Source organism: Somniosus microcephalus, chromosome 29 (genome assembly GCF_052327205.1).
Source record: "Somniosus microcephalus isolate GS21.2 chromosome 29, FLI_Smic_1.0, whole genome shotgun sequence".
In the NCBI taxonomy this organism is placed as follows: domain Eukaryota; kingdom Metazoa; phylum Chordata; class Chondrichthyes; order Squaliformes; family Somniosidae; genus Somniosus; species Somniosus microcephalus.
Window position 1 is genome coordinate 38,364,867 of NC_141015.1, and position 24,527 is coordinate 38,389,393.

The 24,527-nt window shown below is 43.5% G+C and overlaps 1 protein-coding gene across 4 annotated transcripts in view; it reads left to right on the plus strand.

Annotated features, from left to right (window-relative positions):
* The window catches only part of micu1 (mitochondrial calcium uptake 1), a 106,812-nt gene that overhangs the window by 36,503 nt on the left and 45,782 nt on the right, over positions 1-24,527 (plus strand). For 2 of the 4 annotated variants that reach the window (XM_085970642.1, XM_085970640.1), the window contains 4 exons: positions 8,054-8,213; positions 13,546-13,708; positions 17,878-17,921; positions 22,576-22,614. In XM_085970642.1, coding sequence (XP_085826768.1) covers positions 8,054-8,213; positions 13,546-13,708; positions 17,878-17,921; positions 22,576-22,614 — 406 coding nt within the window. The remainder of the gene's footprint in view (positions 1-8,053; positions 8,214-13,545; positions 13,709-17,877; positions 17,922-22,575; positions 22,615-24,527) is intronic. The other 2 variants (XM_085970643.1, XM_085970644.1) reach the window with 1 other exon arrangement.

The following is a 24,527-nucleotide window of genomic DNA, read 5'->3' on the forward strand; positions in this document are numbered from 1 at the left end:
TCAGGCACACTGTGGCAAAACAGCTGATCAAAAAAAAATCCTCTAAACCAACACCACCAGAAGCGCACAAACTGATCATTCAAGAACAACAACAACTTGCATTTATATAATGCCTTTAACGTTGTAAAACAACCAAGGCATTTCACAGGAGTATTATAAGACAAAAATTAGGGCAAATGACCAAAAGCTTGGTGAAAGAGGTAGGTTTTAAGGAGCATCTTAAAGGAGGAAAGAGAGGCGGAGAGGTTAAGGCAGGGAATTCCAGAGCTTAGGGCCGAGACAGCTGAAGGCACGGCCACCAGTGGTGGAGCGATTTATAATCAGGGATGCTCCAGAGGGCAGAGTTAGAGGAGCTCAGATATCTTGGCAAGGGCGGGGGGGCGTTGTTGTAGGGCTGAAGGAGATTAGAGATGGGGAGGGGCGAGGTCATGGAGGGATTTGAAAACAAGGATGAGAATTTTGAAATCAAGGTGTTGCTTAACCGGGAGCCAATGTAGGTCAGTGAGCACAGGGGTGATGGGTGAACGGGACTTGGTGCGAGTTAGGACACGGGGCAGCCGAGTTTTGGATGACCTCAAGTTTACGTAGGGTGGAATGTGGGAGGCCAGCCAGGAGTGCGTTGGAATAGTCAAGTCTAGAGGTAGCAAAGGCATGGATGAGGGTTTCAGCAGCGGATGAGCTGAGGCAAGGGCGGAGACGGACGATGTTACAGAGGTGGAAATAGGAGGTCTTAGTTATGGTGTGGATATGTGGTTGGAAGCTCATTTCGGGATCAAATTTGACACCAAGGTTGTGAACAGTGTTGTTCAGCCTCAGACAGATGTTAGGGAGAGGGATGGAGTCAGTGGCTAGGGAACAGAGCTTGTGGTGGGAACCGAAAACAATAGCTTTGGTTTTCCCAATATTTAATTGGAGAAAACTCCTGCTCCTCCAGAACTGTATGCCTGGCAAGCAGTCTGACAATTTAGAGACTGTGGCGGGGTCGTGAGAAATGGTGGTGAGGTAGAGCTGGGTGTCGTCAACGTACATGTGGAAACTGACGCTGTGTTTTCGGATGATGTCGCCAAGGGGCAGCATGTTGATGAGAAATAGGAGGGGGGGCAAAGGATAGATCCTTGGGGGACACCAGAGGTAACAATGCAGGAGCGGGAAGAGAAGTCATTGCAGGTGATTCTCTGGCTACAATTAGATAGATAAGAATGGAACCAGGCGAGTGCAGTCCCACCCAGCTGAATGACAGTGGGGAGGCGTTGGAGAAGGATGGAGTCAACCGTGTCAAAGGCTGCAGATAAATCGAGAAGGATGAAGAGGGATAGTTTACCTTTGTCGCAGTCACAAAGGATGTTACTTGTGACTTTGATGAGAGCCGTTTTGGTACTGTGGCAGGGACGGAAACCTGATTGGAGGGATTCAAACATGGAGTTGCGGTAAAGATGAGCACTGATTTGGGTGGTGACAACACGTTCCAGGACTTTGGAGAGGAACGGGAGGTTGGAGATGGGGCAGTAGTTTGCAAGGACGGTAAAGGGATTTTTTTGAGGCGACGGGGACAGTACCTGAGGAGAGAGAACCGTTAACCATGTCATTCATCTCATTGTTGTCCCAAACCTGCGGCCTCTTCCACCTGGAAGGACAAGGGCAGCAGGCGCATGGGAACACCACCACCTCCAAGTTCCTCTCCTTGTCACACACCATCCCGACTCTCAAGTAAATCACCGATCCTTCATCGTCGCTGGGTCAAAATCCTGGAACTCCCTCCCTAACAGCACTGTGGGAGTACCTTCACCACACGGACTGCAGCGGTTCAAGAAGGCGGCTCACCACCACCTTCACGAGGGCAGTTAGGGATGGGCAATAAATGCTGGCCTTGCCAGTGACGCCCACATCCCATAAACAAATTTAAAAAAAAAAGGAATAGCTGCTGCATTTATCCACAGAATAACCGTGGCAATATTTCAAAGTATTTCCAGGACTAGTGTGAAGTAAGAAATGTTCTGCTGTTCGCTGAACTTCTCTAAGTTTGCATGTTCTTTTAAGCTGCAAGATAAAACTACATTTAGTGTAGCTTAAACTCCCACTTGACATGACCCAGCAGTTTAAAAAAAAACTTCAAATTCTGTGCTTACTGCCATTTATTCTAACCGAATTCTAAAAAAAAATTGTTCTGTATTCAGTTTTTTAGGGAGTTATGAACGAAACTGCCTCATTATACAAATATTGACGCCTTCCCCATCAGTTTATATTGCTGCACCAACAAAAAAACTATAAGTCTTTTAGTAAAGAGCTGTTGCTATTTCAAATCATTATGATCTAGAATGCACTGCCTGAAAGGGTGGTGAAAGCAGATTCAATAATAACTTACAAAAGGGAATTAGATAAATACTTAAAGAGGAAAAAATTGCAGGGCTGTGTGCCAAGAAATGGGCAAATTGAATAGCTCTTTCAAAGAGCTGGCACAGGCACGATGGGCCCAACGGCCTCTTTGTGTTGTATCACTCTTTGACTTTACGAATGGCTTCTTTGAAATCCAGGTTTTCCTTTGCTAACTGGAAGTGAGGTGGGGATGCTCACTAGCCCCGCGGCACTGCACCTATGTCACTTAAAAGTTCAGCGGGGACATAATCGTTGACAGTAAATAAAGATAACCTTTAGTTGAAAGCAACTCGCTTCTAGTTGTGATCCAGTAGAAGTGTTAGTGAACTTAGTGGCGGTAAATCTAAAACAAAAGCAAAATGCTGTGGATGCTGAAAATTTAAATAAAATCAGAAAGGCTATCGACCTGAAACGTTAACTCTTTCTCTCTCCACAGACGCTGCCTGACCCACTGAGTGTTTTCCAGTATTTTCTGTTTCTGTGGCAATAAATCTAATTTTTTGGGATCTAACGCTCATGTTTTCAATTCACAATTAATATTTGATTTTTTTTTAAACTGCACTTTCAAATTGCCCGTTTATCACCGAAATGTGTATATTTTCATTATGTTTTTTGACCGGGGTTCCAACAATGGCTTCTGGTAGGGAGCTCCACATTGTAATCAGCCTCCGTGATTGACTTGGCTTCCATATGGAGTAATTTGATAGGGTTGTCTAAAATTATGAAGGGATGGGACAGAGCGGAGAGAAACAGACGGTTTCCAGTGATTGTGGGGTCTGCAATAAGGAGACGTAGATGTAAGATTAAATGCAAGAGATTTAGGACAGAGGGCAGGAGTAAGTTTTACACACAGCGTTGCGGTTGTGGAATACATCAGTTAATGAAGAAGAGACCATGTTGGTCTTCATCAATAAGTTAGGTAGTTGATGAAAGGGGGAACAAAGTGAGATGAGAATAGTCTGGGGGAGTGGCATTAGGACTTGTGGAGGATAAACACCAACATGGACTAGTTGGATTGAATGGACTGTTGGGAGTTGTGACTTCTATGTAATGCCCACATAAAAAGAAAGACTTGCATTTATATAGCGCTTTTTACTGGACATCCCAAAGCATTTCACAGCTAGTGAAGTTCTTTTTGAAGTGTGAATGTGGGCAATGCGGCAGGCAATTTATGTACAGCAAGCTCCCACAAACGGCAATGTGATGACGACCAGATAATCTGTTATTAGTGATGTTGATTGAGGGATAAATATCGGCCAGAACACATGGGATAACTCCCTTGCTCTTCTTCGAAATAGTGCCGTAGAATCTTTTACGTCCACCCGAGAGAGCTGATGGGGCCTTGGTTTAACGTCTTATCTGAAAGACGGCACCTCCAACAGTGCAGCGCTCCTTCGGTACTGCACTGGGAGTGTCAGCCGAGATTCTTGTGCCCAAGTCTCTGGAGTGGAACTTGAACCCACGACCTTCTGACTCGGACGCGAGAGCGCTACCAACTGAGCCACAGCTGGACATCATAAAGTAACGCACTCTATATCCAGAGATTTAGTTTTTGTATTTTGTGGCAAAATGTAATGGAGAAAACAGTGACTCGGTTCAGAAGTGAGGGGTGGTGCTAAGTATGGTTGAGATTGGGTTGTGGAGGAGCTCTGGCAAAAACACAAGTCCCAGCGCAGAGCTATTGCCGCTTTGTGAGGCTCCTGTGTGCTGGCCCACCTTGGGGGAGAGAGACTTTTGTCCAGTGTATTCAGAAGGTGGGGTTGAAGTGGGGCTGACCTTGTGTAATGTAATCAATCATATTTAAATTCTTGCTTCTGCTTCACATATCGTGGAACCCTTTTGTTGCACAAATGTTTTCTTTGCATAACAAAGCACTGAATCTAACCGCCACGGCATCTAACACAAGCAATTTCAGCCTCAACACAATTTCCCAGATATGAACCAAGTGTAAATGTGCTTTGTTTCTACAAGCAGCTTTGGCATTCCTGCTCTGTCCACATTACAGTTTAAAGCTGCCTTTATATTGCTCTAAGGCCATGCTATTGCCATTGACTCATGACGTGCAGGTCTCGCACAGCAGGCATCAACACCAACTATAAACTTTGCTAAGCCTGGCATCCAGGAAGTGCCAAGTATCTTCTTGGCTGTCAGCTGCAGCGATTCTGACCAGATTGGCTCTGGTGTTGCCACCAGCTGCGTGTCAGGGAACAGGACCCCTGGCGCCCCACTCGTCAGTGCAAAAGTGGCTTCAAATGCATGATTCAAATCTGTGTTCATTTTTTTGCGTATCACATTTGGTTTGTCCTTGCGTTCGAACTTGGGTTTCCTGGCTGTTGATCCTCGGCATTCTCCAGATGGAGCCCAATTGTCTTTTTCAGGCCCTGTGCATTTTCCATGTTATGATTTACAGTAACTCTCCACTAAATACTGCCCATGTATTTCCCATAGTGTCGTTCATTTCAGTTGTAAAACTTGCTGCATCTGTGTTGATTATTATTTTATACTTAACTCCCTTATGTACTTGTACCTAATTACCGTCGAATTACCGTACGCCTTGGTGTTCAGGTTCGATAGACAAACACAGAATCGTGAGGAGCAATGATTTAATAAATAAGACTTGTCCCTTAGCTAATTACAGGAGGGAAATGCGTACTGTTGTTAATTTTTTGAAATAGCTTCTCTTTGATTTCACTAATAAAGAACTCGTGAGGAGTTTGAGAAGGAACTGCATGTTCTGTACAGTATTTTGAGTCATAGCTGTAAAATAGAAAGGGGAAATTTGTTGCTTAGCTTATGAAAGGAGTTTTATTTTTACATTAGTGAACACAGTAATTCTAATACCTTGAAAGAGCCAATGAGAGACAAGAAGTAATGAGTTTCTGAACAGCTTTTTTTATGCCGTCTCTTAATTTTCATTTTTCAATCTCTTATTCAACATTTGTTTTCCACTGCTCTCCCAGCACGGCTTGCTGCTGGGTTTGAGGTTGCATTTACACTACATCTGTAGCCCCAGTGTGGAGCAGGGTGAGACACCTTCCTCCAGAGGCTAAGTTTGTAGTGAAACTAGACCTTGAGTGTGAAGCATATTACAGAATGGAAGCATTTCCTGTACCACTTGTCACAATCTCCAAGTGGCAGGGGTTTCTTCTGGACGAGTTCAGCAGTCACTGGGCTGCTGCAAGCAGAGAGTGCACGGGCAATGTGCAGTGATCACTGCTGTCGCCTTCCCTTTGGTTTGTCTGATTATCTGTCAGAGAATCTTGCAGCACAAAGGCGGCCATTCACCCATTGTGCCTGTCTTGGCTCTCTGAAAGAGCTATCCACTTAGTCCTATCTCACTGCCCCTCTGCAGACTGCCTTTGACTATCCACTTCCCTTTTAAGAGCTATCATGGATTTTGCTTCCACCTCTATTTATGGTAGATCATCCATGTTATAACAAACCTCTGTTTAAAAGAAAATTCTTCTAATGCATCACTTTTTTCTTTTGGTGATCAATTTATGCCCTCTATTTACCAAATTACTGATAAATACAAATAGTTTTTCCCTATTTACCTTATCAAAACTCGTGATTATTTGAAACACCTTTATTGGATCTCCTCTTAACCCCTCTGTTGCAATGGAAAGAGCCCAGTGTCTCTGATCTCTTATGGGATGGTGCACATCTTGGAATACTGTAGTGCGTATTATGTATTGGGCTCAGAGGTGACTGAATGCACAATTGGTGACGGTAGCCTTTTGTTTTCTCCCATACTTGAGGATATGCAGAAAATATAATTGGTTCCTTCACTGGGGAGCAGAGGCAGGTGGGTTTGGCGTGCAAATCTGAAGCCTGCACTTGGTCCTAGAGACAAGAAATATGAAGGTAAATGCACCAATTCCACCTTCCCAGTAGGGAGCAAGGCTTTAAGGGAGAACAAGTTGGCGATAGGCTCAGTATGCGACGCAGTAGCCCCAGCTCTCTGGCCTATGCTGCCCCACTCTGTGGTTTTTCAATTAAAAAAAAAGTATTTTGCACAAATTCATGCATCTACAAGTACAGAGCTTGAACTGTATAAAATACTAGTTAGGCCACAGCTAGAATACTGCTTGCAGTTCTGGTCGCCACATTACAGGAAGGATGTGACTGCACTAGAGAGGGTGCAGAGGAGATTTACGAGGATGTTGCCTGGGCTGGGGAATTTTAGCTATGAGGAAAGATTGGAGAGGCTGGGGTTGTTTTCTTTGGAACAGAGGAGGCTGAGGGGAGACCTAATTGAGGTGTATAAAATTATGAGGGGCCTAGATAGAGTGGATAGGAAGGACCTATTTCCCTTAGCAGAAGAGTCAATAACCAGGGGGCATATATTTAAAGTAATTGGTTGGAGGTTGAGAGGGAAGTTGAGGAGAAATCTTTGCACCCAGAGGGTGGTGGGGGTCTGGAAATCACTGCCTGAAAGGGTGGTGGAGGCAGAGACCCTTATCACATTTACAAAGTACTTGGATATTCACTTGAAGTGCCGTAACCTTCAGGGCTACGGACCAAGAGCTGGAAAGTGAGATTAGGCTGGACGGCTCTTTGTCGGCTGGCGCGGACAAGATGGGCCGAATGGCCTCCTGTGCTGTAAATTTCTGTGATTCTATGATTGTGATCTAATGAAAAATGGTAGAGTCCAGAACCAGGGGTCACAGTCTAAGGATAAGGGGTAAGCCATTTAAGACAGAGATGAGGAGGAATTTCTTCAGCCAGAGAGTGGTGAACCTGTGGAATTCTCTACCACAGAAGGCAGTTGAGGCCAATTCATTAAATATATTCAAGAAGGAGTTAGATATATTTCTTAAGGCTAAAGGGATCAAGGGATATGGAGAGAAGGCAGGGACAGGGTACTGAATTTGGATGATCAGCCATGATCTCATTGAATGGCGGAGCAGGCTCGAGGGGCCGAATGGCCTACTCCTGCTCCTATCTTCTATGTCTATGTTTCTATGTTTAGAACAACAAATTGCTTCATGGGCTTTAACGTAGAGAAACGTTCCAAGACTTATTACAAAGAGGGAAAAAATAAAATGGAATAGATGTTATGCAATGGTGGGAGAGATAGGAGAGGTGACTAATACCTTAGGTTGAAAATAGGCGTTTTAAAAAGGAGTGGGGCTGGGGCAGCTGAAGGCTCTGCCAACACTGGTGGAGCAAAGGGAGGGAGGCATGCAGAAGGCCAGAGTCAGAGGGTCGAAGGTTGTGGAAGGGAGTGTTGGAGGAAGGAAGGATGGAGGCTGAGGAGGGCTTTGAATTTGAGCAGATTCACCAATACAGGTCTGCCGGAATCCAGACAGCGCCAATATGAAAAACGCTCTTGTCCACAGCTTTCAAAAGCAACTCGACTCCTGTTAAAATAATACGAGTGTGTAAAAAGGCTCTTGTCCTTTACAGCTGACAAGGTTGATGTGGACGTGGGAATTTGTAGACCGAAATCTAGTATTTTGATATCAGGGCAATGTCCACATGGGCACCTTTCCAAGAGTGATGATAGGGTTGTTGTGCTGGTCCAGTACTGGAAGTGCTTGCATGAAAGTTTAAAGATGAGACAACCTTTTATTTGACGTACTTCCCCCATTGTGTCTCCAAAAAATAAGCTGATAAAATTATAATTGCATGCCAGACAAAAATGCTTTAGCATTTTCTTTTTGCCTTTCTTTGACAGAGCACATGCAGAGGCAGCTACCTCAGTGAAGCACACACCCAGAACTGACTCCTCTGGGGTAGAGGAGGAACAGGATGGTGGAAAGGCTGTGAAGTCGCAGGAAGAAGAGGCACAGACAGAAAAGAAGAAGAAACAGCGGAGAGGATTCCGAGATCGGAAGGTATATCTATCTGGTGGGATCAACGCAGTAAACCTGGAACATGAGAATTAGCAGTAACCCAGATACTCCCCAGCACCCCTCCCCTGAGGGCACTGGTTTATCCTGGGTTATGGGTAGAGTTCCGTAAATGCCAAGTATCTGTTCTTTGCCTAAGTGGCCATTCCTCGTGTATGAGTCAAGACAGTCAGTGTCAGTATTACAGAGACTTCACAACTGAACCTGATCCTATCTTCACCCAATATCCACACACATACTTTGCAGCACAGATCACTGTACAGTGATCAGGAAAATGAACACTGGCTCATTTCCCCTACCCTTCAGCTCAGGGGTGCAGTATTCTCTCCTTTATTTAAGTTTTTGTTTCATACCCCCGAAGATAACACTTTCCCTACATATTAGCAAGCAACGATCAAACTGTCCTCCATTAAAAGGTCGGGATTGACCACTTCACATGTACTTTCATTAATGCCATTAATGATTATAATGCACATAAAAGCACAGTTGACAAGGAAAGGGACCTATAGCTGCCATTGACCTGGATGACAGTGAAACAAGTCTCCTCCTAGAAAACTATGCACACGGATTTGCTTAAATTGGGATTAAAATTGGGCTTCCCATTCAAACGTTAGCTGCTGTCTTTTTGCTTGCTGTATATTTTAGAAGTGAATTATTGCGAGTGTCCTCTCCAGTGATGGCGCTAGTTAATTTATTAAGATCTAAAATTTCATTGTGGTATCACCATCACATTTGTAAAATTGTTTCTGCGACTTAACATGCTGCAAACGTAGCAATCTCTTCCAAGCCACCTTCCACCGTGAAGGTTTGTGCCAAGGTAGGCTACATTTAAGTTAAAGTCAGGTGGCATTCAGTTCCTAAACTAACCAGGTGCAGAAAATGGAAATATAGCAGTTGGGCATTTTTATATTGCAGCTATATATTGGCAGCCAGTTCACTAAATCATATTCTATATTTTTGTCACCTGACAATGCAGTAGAGGTATTGCATTTCAAGGTTTAGGCATTGGCTTTTTCAATAGGATTCCTTCCTGTTCAAGAAAGAGTTAGATATATTTCTTACGGCTAAAGGGATCAAGGGATATGGGGAGAAGGCAGGGACAGGGTACTGAATTTGGATGATCAGCCATGATCTCATTGAATGGCGGAACAGGCTCGAGGGGCCGAATGGCCGACTCCTGTTCCTTTTTTTTACATTTTTCTCTTTATTCTAACCTGTTGTAATGTAGGAAATGTGGCGGCCAATTTGTGCACAGCAAGCTCCCACAAACAGCAATGTGATAATGACCAGATAACCTGTTCGTGATGTTGGTTGAGGGATAAATAATGGCATGGGCACCAGGGATAACTCCCCTGCTCCTCTTCGAAATAGTGCCATGGCATCTTTTACGTCCACTTGAGAGAGCAGACGGGGCCTCGGTTTAACGTCTCACCCGAAAGACAGCACCTCCGACAGTGCAGCGCTCCCTCAGCACTGCACTGGAGTGTCGGCCTAGATTTTTGTGCTCAAAGTCCCTGGAGTGGGACTTGAACCCACAACCTTCTGACTCAGAGGCGAGCGTGCTACCCACCGAGCCACAGCTGACACTTAAAACAGGTGCTATGAGGAATTTAACTTCTGTTACACAAAGCCAAATTGCAGATTTAAAGCTCAACCCATCACTTGAGACACGATTATGGAGAATAAATCTCTAATTTTTTAAGGCCTATTGGGTGCGTTCCGTGAGCCACATATCGTTTCAATAAAATTTGCATTCATTTGCATTCATCTCGAGCTGCCAATGCCAACAGAATGTGCTGTTCAGATTTTTAGGCTTTATCAACCCATGAGTGAGCAGTACTCAGAACAGATGTTTCCAAGTGTCCAGGCCCACAAAATTTAAACAGGAGAAACCGGAGGAGTAAGAAATATAAGCGAAAATAAGCTGGACTTCATGGGTTGGATAGAATCATGGAATGATGCAGCACAGAATGGCCCACAGTGCCTGTGCCGGCTCTTTGGTTGAGCTATCCAATTAATCCCACTTCCCTGCTCTTTCCCCATAGTCCTGTAAATCTTATCCCTTCAAGTATTTATCCAATTCTCTTTTGAATATTACTAGTGAATCTGCTTCCACCACCTTTTACGGTAGTGCATTCCACATCACAACAACTTGCTATATTTAAAAAAAAAAAGTTTCCTCATGTCGCCTCTGGTTCTTTTGCCAATTACCTTAACTCTGCGTCCTCTGGTTACCGACCCTTCTGGCACTGGAAACAGTTTCTCCTTATTTACTCTATCAAAACGATTTGTGATTTTGAACACTTCTATCAAATTTCCTGCTTAACCTTCTCTGCTCAAAGGAGAACAACCCCAGCTTCTCCAGTCTCTCCACATAACTGAAGTCTCTCATCCCTGGTACCATTCTGGTCAATCTCCCCTTAACCTTCTCTGCTCAAAGGAGAACAACCCCAGCTTCTCCAGTCTCTCCACATAACTGAAGTCCCTGATCCCTGGTACCATTCTAGTAAATCTCTTCTGCACCCTTTCCAAGGCCTTAACTTCCTTCCTAAAGTGCGGTGCCCAGAATTGAACACAATACTCCAGCTGCGGCCTAACCAGTGTTTTGTAAAAGTTTAGCATGACTTCCTTGCTTTTGTGTACTCTTTGTCTATTAATAAAGCCAAAGATCCCACATGCTTTTTTAACAGCCTTATCAACTTAACCTGCCAGCTTCAGACGGGATAGACGAGACTTGCAAGCAGTGTATGGACTGTGGCCTTGGAAGCCCCAGTTTTAAGGGCTCACTGTGGTGTGAGGGCGTGGAGTTAAAAGACATATTAATGGGAGCTTATCATCGAGGTGGGTTTTAAGGGGGAGAGGGAGTTGGAGGGGTTTTGGCAGGGAATTGCAGAGCCTTGGCAGCTGAAGGAACAGCCAGGAGTGGTGGGGTGAAGGGAGTGATGGAGCTGTTCCACAGATATCCCAGCAACCACACCAGCTCCGCATCAGTTCGACCACATATTTGATTTTCTTCGGCAACTGTCTTAATGGCTACCTGTTCCATCTCATGACTATGTACGTATTTGTAATTTTGGTGGGAATCTTGAAATTGCTCCTTCAATCCCACTTATTGCCCGAGGATACTTGTACATTACTGATTCTCATCGTCCTCATCTTGCACTGCTGCCTTCTTCCTTCTCCTTGTCCATCTTGTCGCTGGCCACCATTGTCTCCTCATCCTAGTTCTCCTCCACCTGCTCCTCCTTTTCCTTGCTTGGCCGAATGGTCCGCCTTTTCCTTCAACTATTCTTGTTGCAGTATCTTTGCTTGAATATTTTACTTTTTGGGTGTTGGGAAAGTTTATTGCAGGAACCTGAAGATAATTTGAAAAAAAGCATGCCCAGGGGTGGATCTTAGTGGCCTCAGAGATGATGATTTCTTGTAAAATTCAGCTTCCTTTTTCTGCAGTTAATAACTCATTTTTACATACTTCAACACTGCACTGTGACTGCAAATCCCCAGAGACTTATCATTTGCACGTTATTCTTCCTATTATTATTCCCTTTTTGGTGCCATTGCAGATCTGCAGCGAGAGTTCAGTGGCCTTCCATAACTATCCTTTGTGAGGTGTGGATGCATCGTGTTACCTGACGTGCGAACTGTTTTTCTTGCTATAACATGATATAATATAGTGAAATCCTGTTGTGTAATTGGCCAGGAGGGACTAAAGTTTGCATATAATCTAACCAGTCTGATGTAGAATGGGAGCAACAATGTCATTATCGACTATATATGAATATAAGAGATACCTGGCTGGACTTGGTGTTGTGCCAAGTAATAGCCATCAAGGCACATTTAATAGTTAACTAATGAGGCCAAAGAGTGAGTTGTGCAGTTGAGCTTGCTTATGGCCTTTTCTTTCTTTGTAAACCACCATCCCCTAAATCGTGTATTGATTAATTTTATGAAGATTTTTTTTCCAACAGATTGAGACAGCGTGGTGTGGTTATTTATCATGTGTGTTATGTGCCATCAAAGAGTTGTTATAATGTGATTGTCATGTGACAGCACATAAGATCATATAAGTTTTTTTTTTCTTCCCCACCCCGCCTCACGTGTATCATGCCTTGGAATTTTATCTGCATTAAAGTCTCTATATAAATGTTTCAAGATAAGGGGCAGGAGGTTTAGAGGGGATTTGAGGAAAAACTTTTTCACCCAGAGGGTGGTTGGAATCTGGAACTCACTGCCTGAAAGGGTGGTAGAGGCAGGAACCCTCACAACATTCAAGAAGCATTTAGATCAGCACTTGAAACGCCATAGCATACAAGGCTACGGACCAAGTGCTGGAAAATAGGATTAGAATCGACGGGGCTTGATGGCCGGTGTAGAATAAGGAATAGTATTGAAACTGCATTGTCATCTGCAGGATGTTTCGAGAATTCCCTTGCAACAGGATTGCATTGTATTCGTGGATTTCCCATGGCATTGCTCACAAGTCAGAGAGTGTTACACCATGTAGCGCACAATGTCTCATTCTGCTGCTCAGCTGGCGTTCCAGTCAACGTTGCCAGGCTCTTTAAAGCCACAAAGACTATTCGCTTTAAGTGATCCGAGGCCAGTTACAGATGAATTGTTGTTGCCGATAGAAGTTTGCAGATTGGTGGGCGTTTGTAAATTTATGGCTCCAGGTTGCAAGAAATCAGCATGAAATTCTTTTTCTTTAAACTTAACATTTGGAAGTGCGACGGACCCATTGGGGTAGATGTTACAGTTATCTCTGTTCCCGTACATATATACTGAATTCCTCTTTGTACTATTTTAGTGCAGGAATTAACCTACTTATTTAAAATAATTGGGTTAATACCTGCATTAAGCTCGCACAGAGAGGAATTTAGTACAAGCATTTGTATGGCAGCAGTGCCAACTGAAAAATCTACCCCATTAGTATAAAATCATACGCATATTTTTTGTCATTTGGGATTCACGATATTGGATATTTACCTTCTGTATGGACCTGCATTAGAACCAGGGATGAAATGTTTTGTACTGAGGAATTGCTGGAATAGGAGCAGGAGTAGGCCATATGGCCCGTCGAGCCTGCTCCGCCATTCAATAAGATTGTGGCTGATCATCCACCTCAACTCCACTTTCCCGCCTGATCCCCATATTCCTTGATTCTTTGAGTCCAAAAATCTAGCGATCTCAATCTTGAATATACTCAATGACTGAGCGCACACACACAAGGAGTGCTGTGCCTTCATGTACTACAGTGAATGTTCCCCTCCCATGACAGATAAGAGGAGCTCTTGATTACAAGCCATCTCTTTTTCAGGTAATGGAATATGAGAACCGAATTCGGGCTTACTCCACCCCAGACAAAATCTTCCGATACTTCGCAACATTGAAGATCATCAATGAGAATGGAGATTCTGAAGTGTTCATGACCCCTCAAGATTTTGTTCGGTCCATTACGCCAAATGAAAAGCAGCCAGAGAGTGAGTGAATTAACATTCAATTCAGTTAATTAACTTTTAGTTAAATGATCCCATGGTTCTAAAGGTTCTACGATGCTCTGCAGTCCAGTCTGAAGAGACACAAGTTTGAAGTCTAATCTTGAGATTCGCACTCAGGCTAACCCAAGATGCTGTGCCTGAGTGGACCATCTGTGGGAATGGGGGGGAAACTGCCGACTCTGTCAGTGTGGTCATGGGGAGAAGGTAGAAATATCTCTCCCTGCGCTGAATCCGTGATCAGATTCAAAGTATTGGCAGTTTTTTTTAATTGTTTCTATTTTACCAGGTGCACCAACTGGAACATTAAGCACATCACAAGCAATGTTCCCCCTCATTTTTTTTGGGTGCACGGCCCATTCACAGTTTCGTGCATGCACGAAATTTAGCGTTGGACAAGCTGGTCCCGGGCTGCACGTGACTGGCAGAGTTGCGCGGCCACGCAGCTTCGAGGGAACGTTGATCACAAGTAGTTAAACATAAGGCTATATGTGTCATTCACTTTCTAAAAGGCAAAACTTAATTTATGTGCCCTCTGTACTTTTGGTACTTTGGACCCCTGGGGGAGTGTAAGGGGGGGTGGTGGATAGATGGCCCTCCTCTGCAGAGCAATGAGTTACTCAAAATTGCAACAACATCCTGGGTTTAAAAAAAAAAAAATCTCTTTTTAAACCTTTGTCCTTGGTCACCAGAGAGTAAGATTCAAATTCTTCAGTCGAGTATACTGAAATGGAAATTTTTTGCCTAGCAATCAAAAATCCAATTTAACGTGATGTGCTCAGGTACTTTCATGCGAATAGCCCGGGGAGTTGCAGGTTAGTGATGTTTTATGTTTGCTGCAGCAGGAGATATGTTGGGCTGCTTTTAATTCTGGCAGAGGAGCACCGACTATTCAAGAGTATATTCATAGCCTTTTTTAAGTAATGAACCGTAAGGCAAAATAAATTTTGTTTGAAAGCGTACTGGTAATCATCAAAGAGGCTTCTGTTCTTCAATAACACGTCTTGGATTTTTGCCATTTGTTTGATTCCCAAGACTGGGATATTGAGGAATCATGGGTTGATTTCAACTTCTTTTGGTTTAAATTCTGCTTGCAGTCACTGTTAGATATTACAAGAGCAGTTCTTAGTTGAATATGTATTATACCAGTTGATCTCCTGTTAAATTGCCAATGGCTAGCCTGGGGTCTGGAGCACAGTTTTGATAGTCAGCTGCTGAGGTGGAGCTGTGTTTACCCTGACATGTCCCTTTAAGGGCACTGCATTAGGTATTCCCCATGAGGTTGGAGATTAATTGCGTCGGGATGATTTTGAAGACTTGCAGCTGCTTATAAATCCTGGATTCCTGCTCATGGTGGAGGCCAGGTTATCAGAAACAGAACTACCAGCAGGAAATTACTGTCTTTCTTTCTGCAGTTTAAAAAAAAATACCCACCTAAGAATGCCAGACAGAGCCTCAGTTTAACATCTCTTCCGAAAGATGACCCCTCCGACAATGCACTGTCATGGAACTGCACAAGTGCTGGTCTAGATTACGTGCTCGAGTCTTGGAGTGTTGTGTGAACCCAGTGCCTTCGGACTCTGAGGCAAGAATGCTCCCAACTGAGCGAGTTGACACTATTTATTAGAAACTCTGCATTTAGAAATGTACTGAGCTCATTCCCTTCCCCCATTATTGTGCTTGAAATGATTAATTCCCAGAGACACGCAATTCTGAAAAAACCATGCAAGTAAAATAGACAAACTGATGTGTGAATTTCCTGCCTCTGCATTATTAGTGTAGCCTTGAGATTCCTTTCACAATACTTAATCATCTGACATGGTGCAGTACTACAGCTTGAGAGTGTCTCCAATCTGCTTCAACAGCACTAAGAATTTCCATCTGTTCTTATGGACCTGTAATTGTGGTTGGATTATGTTGCTTTTCTGCAACTCTGGGATATCGGAGGTATGCTATTACTCCCTTTGTCACATCACTCTATTATGGTATTAGCATGTAACAAAAATATGATTGGAACAGTTTCATTGCCGGTTTTATGAGCTTTGCTTTTTTATGCATCGTTGATAGTCTGGTTAGCTTTACAGGAAATGTGACTTTGGCATGGGAGGGGCAGTGTGTATTTAGGTTTAGCTAAATCAACAGCTGCCTGACTGGTGTAGCTGCATCATTAAGGGTTCGCAAGCACCCACTCGATGTGACCTTTTAAAGTAAGACTCTCAGTAAATCAGTGCTGATATCTGCTTAATTCCTTAGATGGTGCAGAAATTGCATTTGTACTAATGTAAGTTACCAGCCCTAATTGCCGGTGGAAAAGCACTGGCCAGGACACAATCTCTAGTTGTTGTGTACAGGAAACTTTTTTTTATCTGGCACCGACTGGACCGACGTGATGCCGGTTCATCAAAAATTCCAGATAACTGAAAGCTATAGTAAAAGATACGGAACTGAGAGCTCCGTATAAAGCAACAAACCCTGTTGCTTAGCAACAGGTTCAGAACAATGGCCACAAGTTCCAAGCGTTTCTGTAGCTTAGCAACAGCTGCAGCCACACCCTTGCACAGCAATAGATCGAGGAAGGCAAGTAATAATACTTACCTGAACCTGCTCCTGAATTTTGCCGGTTAACCGAGATTTCCGGTTTTCCGGTAAATCGAAAGTTTCCTGTAGTTATATTCAAACATGCCTAGCTTTTATTATTGAATATTATTCCTTACAACTTCTGCAAACATTTTATTGTTTCTGCAACTCATCCAGGACTTAACTGCCCACATCCTGTCCCATACTTAGTCTCTGACCCCCATTGACAGTCCATCCCCCAGCACATTGATTTCAAAACCCTTGTCCTTATTTACAATCCCACTATGGCTTTACTCCACTCTGCCTCTGCAGTCTCCTGCAGCCTTGTGTCCCACTTCTCAAACTTCACTCTTTTGAGTCTGGCCTGCTGTTTGTTATCACTGCCCTAAACGACAATTAAACTCTGAGCCTTTGTTTGCTTAACAACGTTGAAAGTTTGTAGTTTTAAAGCACACAGCTCCACCTCAGTGGTAGAAGACATTGTGCATTACATGACAGAACACTTCTATCCTCAAAACAGTGCCTCATCTAACATACCATGAGCAATACCATGGGAGATCTTCCAGTAGTATATATTCTGACAAAAATATTGGCCTTGAATTTCCGATCGGAGGCTTCCTGCAGGCAGATGCCTCCAATCAGAAAAAATTCTACGAACCTACCTGCTGGTTCCGTCGATACCGAGGCTTGCAATCCTGAGCGCCTCCTCTTTGAAATGCACAGAGGCCCTTGTATCCCAGGGGCGCAGGTGGTTCGCAAGCTCCCCCGGGATCACGTGGGCCAGCACAATCAATGGAAGAAGGGAATCCCCCTTCATACTTTTGACAGTTCTGTACGCACAGAACTGTCAAAAGTATGAATGGGGATGACTGCAAAAATGCTTCAACACACTGAAATAAATAAATAAAAACCATTACATATATAAAATTAATTAAAATGGTATTTAATTAAATATGTTAAACAAAAATTTAATTTTTAAACAATTTTTAATGTTTTAACGGGGCTTAATATCTTACATTATTGGACAGGGTTTTTAATTTATATAAGTGAATGATAAAATCTTATTTTTCTGTTTTTCTAAACTCTTATGCTGGTAAAAGCAGGCCTTACGCCAGCTTTTACTGGGCGTAAGAATTCTATGGCCTTTCAGCAGGCGGAAGTTGAGCAAATAGCGCAACTCTCCACCTGCGGAGGCCCTTTTCCTCAGGATGCGGAGGATCTGTCGAGAGGATTCTTGACAGATCGCAAGTTCCAGGTTTCAGCGCAGGCGCTTCGCACGCCTAAACCCGGAACTTGCGCGGCCCCGATGAGTGCGTATGCACCCGTGGGGGCCGGAAATTCAGGGCCATTATAGCTTGACAAACATGCCAAGTTAGAACTTGTTGCAGATTTTACTTTTTGAAAAGATTTGTTGAAAAGTGAAACCTTTTGAAATGGAGGTTCAATCAGGACTAAAATATCTCCAGGGCTGTCAATGGGAGTATGATTAGCCTAGCATCTGAATGAATAAATCAACACCAAGCTGTTAGAAGATTGCAATGTGATGTTTAATCATAAACCTGTCTCTCTCTCTTCAGATCAAGGTCTGGACCAGTTCATAGTGAAGCGATACGATGGGAAGGTTAGTAACACCATTCTGCCTTGTACATTAGGTAGCTGTCACTAGGTAGTTGGCTATAGGTTCTTTAAAAATAAAAAGCTGCTGTGGCACCACACTTACCTAATACACATGTTATTTTGTGTAGGGAAAAACAAATGGTAGTGAATTATGTTGAGCTTTATTTGCAATACATTGTACAAGATCTGTGTATAATATATACTGGATGAAATCTCCCAGTGATCAACTGAAGTTCATTTCTTGATAAACTTGTAGTAATCGTAATGCCTCTATTTTATGTAACTGATGTTTTACTCTGTGGGTGAAGTCCCTCAACACATTACCTGATGCATGTGTTAGCAGGCATTACCAACAACCTTTCAAACTCAGGGTTGGGCAGTACAGTAACACATAATTCAAGCCCCCACTCTACTGCGTTCATGATCTCAGCTGTTGTGCATTGGGAGGTGTCCGAACAAACAGCTAGGAGCAAGCCTGATGGCAGGAATGACGTATGAGGAGAGATTGGGTCGATTGGGCTTATACTCGCTGGAGTTTAGAAGAATGAGAGGGGATCTCATTGAAACTTATAAAATTCTAACAGGACTAGACAGACTAGATGCAGGAAGGATGTTCCTGAGGGCGGGGGAGTCCAGAACCAGGGGTCACAGTCTAAAGATAAGGGGTAAGCCATTTAGGACAGTGATGAGGAGGAATTTCTTCACCCAGAGAGTGGTGAACCTGTGGAATTCTCTACCACAGAAGGCAGTTGAGGCCAATTCATTAAATATATTCAAGAAGGAGTTAGATATATTTCGTAAGGCTAAAGGGATCAAGGGATATGGGGAGAAGGCAGGGACAGGGTACTTAATTTGGATGATCAGCCATGATCTCATTGAATGGCGGAGTAGACTCGAGGGGCCGAATGGCCTACTCCTACTCCTGCTCCTATCTTCTATGTTTCTAAGTTGTCCACCCCATGTTCCCTTCTTGGGCCCCAAGTGCTTGACTGAGGGAGACCACCAAAAAGCAGAATATGGGTGGAGAAAAGAGCGCATGACCTCATTGCAGGACAATATAACCTCATGAAGAATAAAAGCAAACTTGCCTCCCTTCAGTGTCTCATCTTCATCAATAATCAAGTAGATGTTCTCAAAAATGCTGACATAATTTCATTTGCTGATGATAAGAGGTTCGACAAAGTCTCTAAACAAATGACTAAAACACTGCAGAGGACAGAGTAGGACGGTGGATGGATTGGTGGGGTGTCACTTTCAGTGCTGAGATCAAATCAACAAGGTGGTGAGATGTTCCCCACCCACCTCTACTCCGAGGTTGCAGACTCTTGTCCATTACAAGCAGTGAGCTCTTAGACTTGTTAATGTCACAGAGGCTGGATAAGCTCATAGAAATTCTTTTTTTTTTTCCCTGTATCTTTTTCTTGCCAGTTTTTTATTCCCAACAATTCTTTCTCTCCCTCTCCTGAGGGCATTGACTCCTTGCTGGAATGTGGTTTTCTGTGTACCTGCTGCCATCTAAATGGCCAATATTAGAGCATAGAAACTTGTAGTACAGCAGGAGACAGTTTAGCCCTCGTTGCCGGCATTGAATTTATGCCCCTCTCGATGGCGGATTATTCATGTGTGGACCAGCAGTTCAACCATAGAAAAAAAAAAATAGGAGGAGTAGGCCATTCGACCCTATGAGCCTGCTCCGCCATTCAATATGATCATGGCTGATCCTCTATCTCAATACCATATTCCCTCTCTCTCCCCATACCCCTTGATGCCTTTTGTGTCTAGAAATCTATCTACAGGAAACTCTTTTTATCCGGGACTGGCGTGGTGCCGGTTTATCAAAAAGTCCGTATTACAGAGAGGTACAGTTAAAAGGTACGAGAACTCCGTACACAGCAACAAATCCAGGCTTCCCTGTTGCTTAGCAACAGGTGCAGGAACCCCAGCCACAAGATCCAAGCGTCCCTGTTGCTCAGCAACAGGTGCAGGAATCCCGGCCACATGATGCAAACGTCCCTGTTGCTTAGCAACAGGTGCAGGAACCCTAGTTACACAGCCATAGACCCAGGAACGGCCACTAATATGAAGTAAAACTTCCCTGAACCTACTCCTGAATTTTGCCGGTTAACAGAGATTTCCGGTTATTTAGGTGCCGGTAAATCGAGAGTTTCCTGTACCTCCTTCTTAAATATATTCAGTGACTTGGCCTCCACAGCCTTCTGTGGTAGAGAATTCCACAGGTTCACCACCCTCTGAGTGAAGAAATTTCTCCTCATCTCAGTCCTAAATGTCCTACCCCGTATCCTGAGACTGTGACCCCTCGTTCTAGACCCCCAGCCAGGGGAAACATCCTCCCTGCATCCAGTCTGTCTAGCCCTGTCAGAATTTTATACGTTTCAATGAGATCCCCTCTCATTCTTCTAAACCCCAGTGAATACAGGCCTAGTCGACCCAATCTCTCCTCATACGACAGTCCTGCCATCCCAGGAATCAGTCTGGTGAACCTTCGTTGTACTCCCTCTATGGCAAGTATATCCTTTCTTAGGTAAGGAGACCAAAACTGCACAAAACCATGAGGACATCAAGTCCAAGAACAATCCTGTTCTCGCACAGCGGCCGTAAGAGTCCATACATCCAGCAAAGGCCACTGGATAGCGATCTGGAGCAGGAACCCTGGACAAATTTTCCCTTCCGTAACTCGTGCGAGCCGAGTCCAGCCGTAGCATCCATACCATCCACGCAGCAGGAGATCAGCCAACTCGAAACAGAGTGGCGATGGAGCGGAGGTTCCTGGTCTGTACAGTCAACTCATTGGATAAGCACACTAAGCCATCAAAGGACCGATGAATCATCTGGTTTTCTCCCTGTAATAACTGTGGCATTTGATGATAACCGATTGGAAATGGAGAAACATGTTGCCCTGAAACTTAATATTTTTAAAAAATTATTTGGAAATAGGATGTGCAACCACTGGATATTACCGACACATTTAAAAAAAAAAGAGTTGACTTTTCCTCCATTGCAAAATGCAACGTCACCTATCCTGACACTTTTGAGGTACATTTCCTGACTGGCATTATTCACTTAATGTGCTCGTGCTGAACTCCGTGGCGGATTTTTAAACAGACTTTTTAACGCATTTGTTTTAAATTAATTGTTGAGCGTTCTTGCAAAAACATCATCAGTTAGGAAGTATATCCCCTTAAGGTTTTTCCCGTGGGTACTGTTGCTTGTCTGTGTATATTGTTATTGTGTACATCATAAATTAATTTCTCTTCCACCACCCCCCCCCAGCGCGTTCTTGTATTCTTTTGCTCCTAGCATTACTGTATTTGTACGACTCAGTGGTGGTTGTAATGTAACTGACTACTGTTTCATCCCTTACATTCCGATGAACTGCCGTGTGCAGTATTAACGTGATGCTTTGGTTATTTCTCCTGCAGGTGCTGCCAGTCACTCGGTGTGTTGATTCACTTTCTAAGCTTCCAAAATGTGCTTGTGTAACCTCTCTGAGAATAATTTTCTGCAGTTTTTTAGTGCTGAACACTTTAAACGTAGAATTAGCAAAATCCAATATTTCACTGTTCGCAGGATTTTTTAACTAATGGTACAAAAATGCCACTGTCATTCTTAAAAGATTGAATTTAGAGATCTGTAGCTACATGGTAGTATAATTTCCTCCATTTGGGAATGTTAACAATACAAAGAAAATGCAAGTATAAAGCGGGAAACTTGCTTTATTCTGAAGCCAACCTTTTAGCCAACAGCGATAGAAAAAACCCTTTGGTTTTGGTTTGCCCTCACCAGCTGGGTCCAGTAAAGGACACAAGTTCTGGAAGTGAATTCGATAAATCTGGTATATTGTGGGCTGGAACTATAAAAATGAAAGCTGCCGGATTGTCATAAAAACCCAAGTGGGTCAATAATGTCCTTCAGGGAAAGCAATGTGCCACCCCTACTTGATAAAGGGTTTTGACCCGAAACGTTGACTCCAATTTCTCTCCACGGATGTTGCCTGGCCTGCTGAGTTTTTCCAGCATTTTCTGGTGCCACCCCTACAGTCTGGTCTAAATGTGACTCCCAACAGCTACGACCTCTTGCCTTTGGCTGCATCCTGAGTCCATCTCTTGACCTTGGCCTCACTATCTCCTCTGGCTTCAAATGGAACTCCAGATTTGCTCTAATAATGCTGCCTCCTGGAAGCTCAGTTTCCTCTTTCATGCCAAGCTCTCTTTCTCCTCAGTAACTCTTTCATTCTCTGTAAAGCCTAAGTCAATCTAAGACTTGAATTCTGCTCTCATTGCTAGGGGAAGCTTTTCTAACCTCGGTCTCGCCCCCCCCCCCCCGAACAGGATAAAAGAAACCCTTCTAATGGTGTCTATTTCACTTCCATCCACACCTTTTCTCTCTAGCGTAACCTTTGTCTCTCACCATCTTATCGCCAGCTACAACGATCAGTGCTCCTCTGAACTTTCTCCTCTTGCTCCTTGTATAGTCCAAATACCCTGTCCATCATGCTCTTCCTGCACCCGACATCCTCACTGCTGAAATCAAGACTCATTGCGCACTCTCTTATTCTAATCCATTCTTCCCAGAATCACGAAACAATGGAACTCCTTCCCGCCATCATGTAACTGTGGCTGTTTTTTTTTCTTCTACAGATGTGCTGCAGTCTCCGTATGGCTGTTGTTTCCCTACAGGTATACTGCAGTTTTTTTGCTGTTTCTCTGCAGGTGTATTGCAGTCTATTAGACTGTACAGCACTTAATAGAGAACTGTCAGAATAGGAATAGATCTGAAATAAAGCACACTGTGCATGTCACTGGGTCATTTCTGCAGGTGTATATTTTCTAATTGTGGATGGTTCTCTGTACAGGAATATTGCGGGTGACACATTTTAATGAAGAAGCATCTTGGCTGTACTCCAATACTAAAATGTTTTGACTGTATTGTCATGTTTTTAACATTCCGTGAGTCCTTGTATGTTTAGTCTGCTAAAGTAATGTCAGCTTACCAGGGCTGGAAGCCTAACCGTCCAGGCCGCTGCTGTTGGCTTAGTGCTGATGTAGCCATTAACTGTTCTTATTGTCTGTCTGCTGTGTTGCTTGTAACCATTGAATGTAGCCTACTGTATTTTGTGATGTAACCAGACCCCCATTTTCTTCCCTTCTCACCACATTGTGAACCACACTCGCACTCGTCAGGATTTCTGGCAGGTATGAGGCGTGTGAGCATGTGCATTAACCAGTATGCACTAAAGCCTTTACCACATTCACCTCTCTAGGACTTCCCCTGTTTCCCTGACTGGACTATCCCAGCATGCTCTGTTGCAAGTGCCTGAGACGCCAGGAAAGACTGATCTGTTAAACCAAAATTATTTTTATTTTCATGCTGCTCTTCATCTTAATGAATGTGTATTATTCTGCGGGAATCGTAATTGCCACTGTTCTTGGCACCATGGCCCAGTACTTCCAAAGTGTATCTGCACAATGGTGAATGTTAGTGCACTTTTTAAAAAAAATGTAAAAGTGGGAGTGTTGGATGAATGTGACAAATGCACTAATTATAGAGAAGAGGAATAACTTGCATTTATATAGCACCTTATCACATTGCTTGGAAACTTCCCAAAGAATGAATTATTTTGTGCAGTTCCTTTCATTATGCAGGTAATCACAGGAGCTATTTTAAGCACAGCAAACCCCCACAAACTGCAATGAGGTAACTCATCAGTTAATCTGTTTTTGGTTGGTTGAGGGAGTATTGTTGGCCAGGACCCTGAGTGAACTCTGTGCTGTTCAGGGTCTTGTGTAGGGTGGAGCTCCAAGCCGGTGGGAAGAGTATTGGAGCAGTCGAGTGTTATGGGCTGCAAACCACTTTTTACTATGAGCTGTTCAGCTTAAATTGTGCATTTAATTTATTTGAAGCATTTGCCATTAATTTTTCTGCAATTCAGGAACCAAATATTGGTGCGTCTGCAGTTGCTGGAGTGCAAGAAAATGTTGTTGCTGTAAAATTATTTTTCCAGATATACATCCTGTTGTGTTAGTTGATGTTAGAGGCTCTGTCTGTATTTGGTTTTTGTGCCATTCCCATCAAGCTTTTTATTCAATTTACCTTTGAGATTTAACTAAAGAATTTCACAACAAATTGTACTTCAGAGTAATGCCAGATATAGAGAGGATGAAGGGAACAATGGATTCTATTTTATGTAGAAGGATCCATAGGAATCAGGACTAGCAAGGCGGTCCTGAAAGCCCTGGTCCCAGTTATCAAGCACCCTGTTCTCAGAGTAGCAGAGAGACAGCAGAAATTTGCTGGCATATGTTCTTTGAGTGAGGGCAACTAGTAATTGACCATTTTGGAGAACCAAAACACTAACGGGAGAGGAAACTGCCAAAGTCTTATCCGGCAGTGGTAAAAATATTGGCCGCAGGCCTTGTTCTAAGTGACTCCTAAACTCTTAACAGGAGCTACTTGGGAGGACGTGCAGCAATCCACTGTTGAAACTTCTTCAAGAGAGCTCAGAGTTTTGAAAAATTGTTCAGACTCCCAGCAAAAGACAGTTAATGCATCTGCAACAATTAACTCCTTCAAAAAATATCTGGTTAAGAAA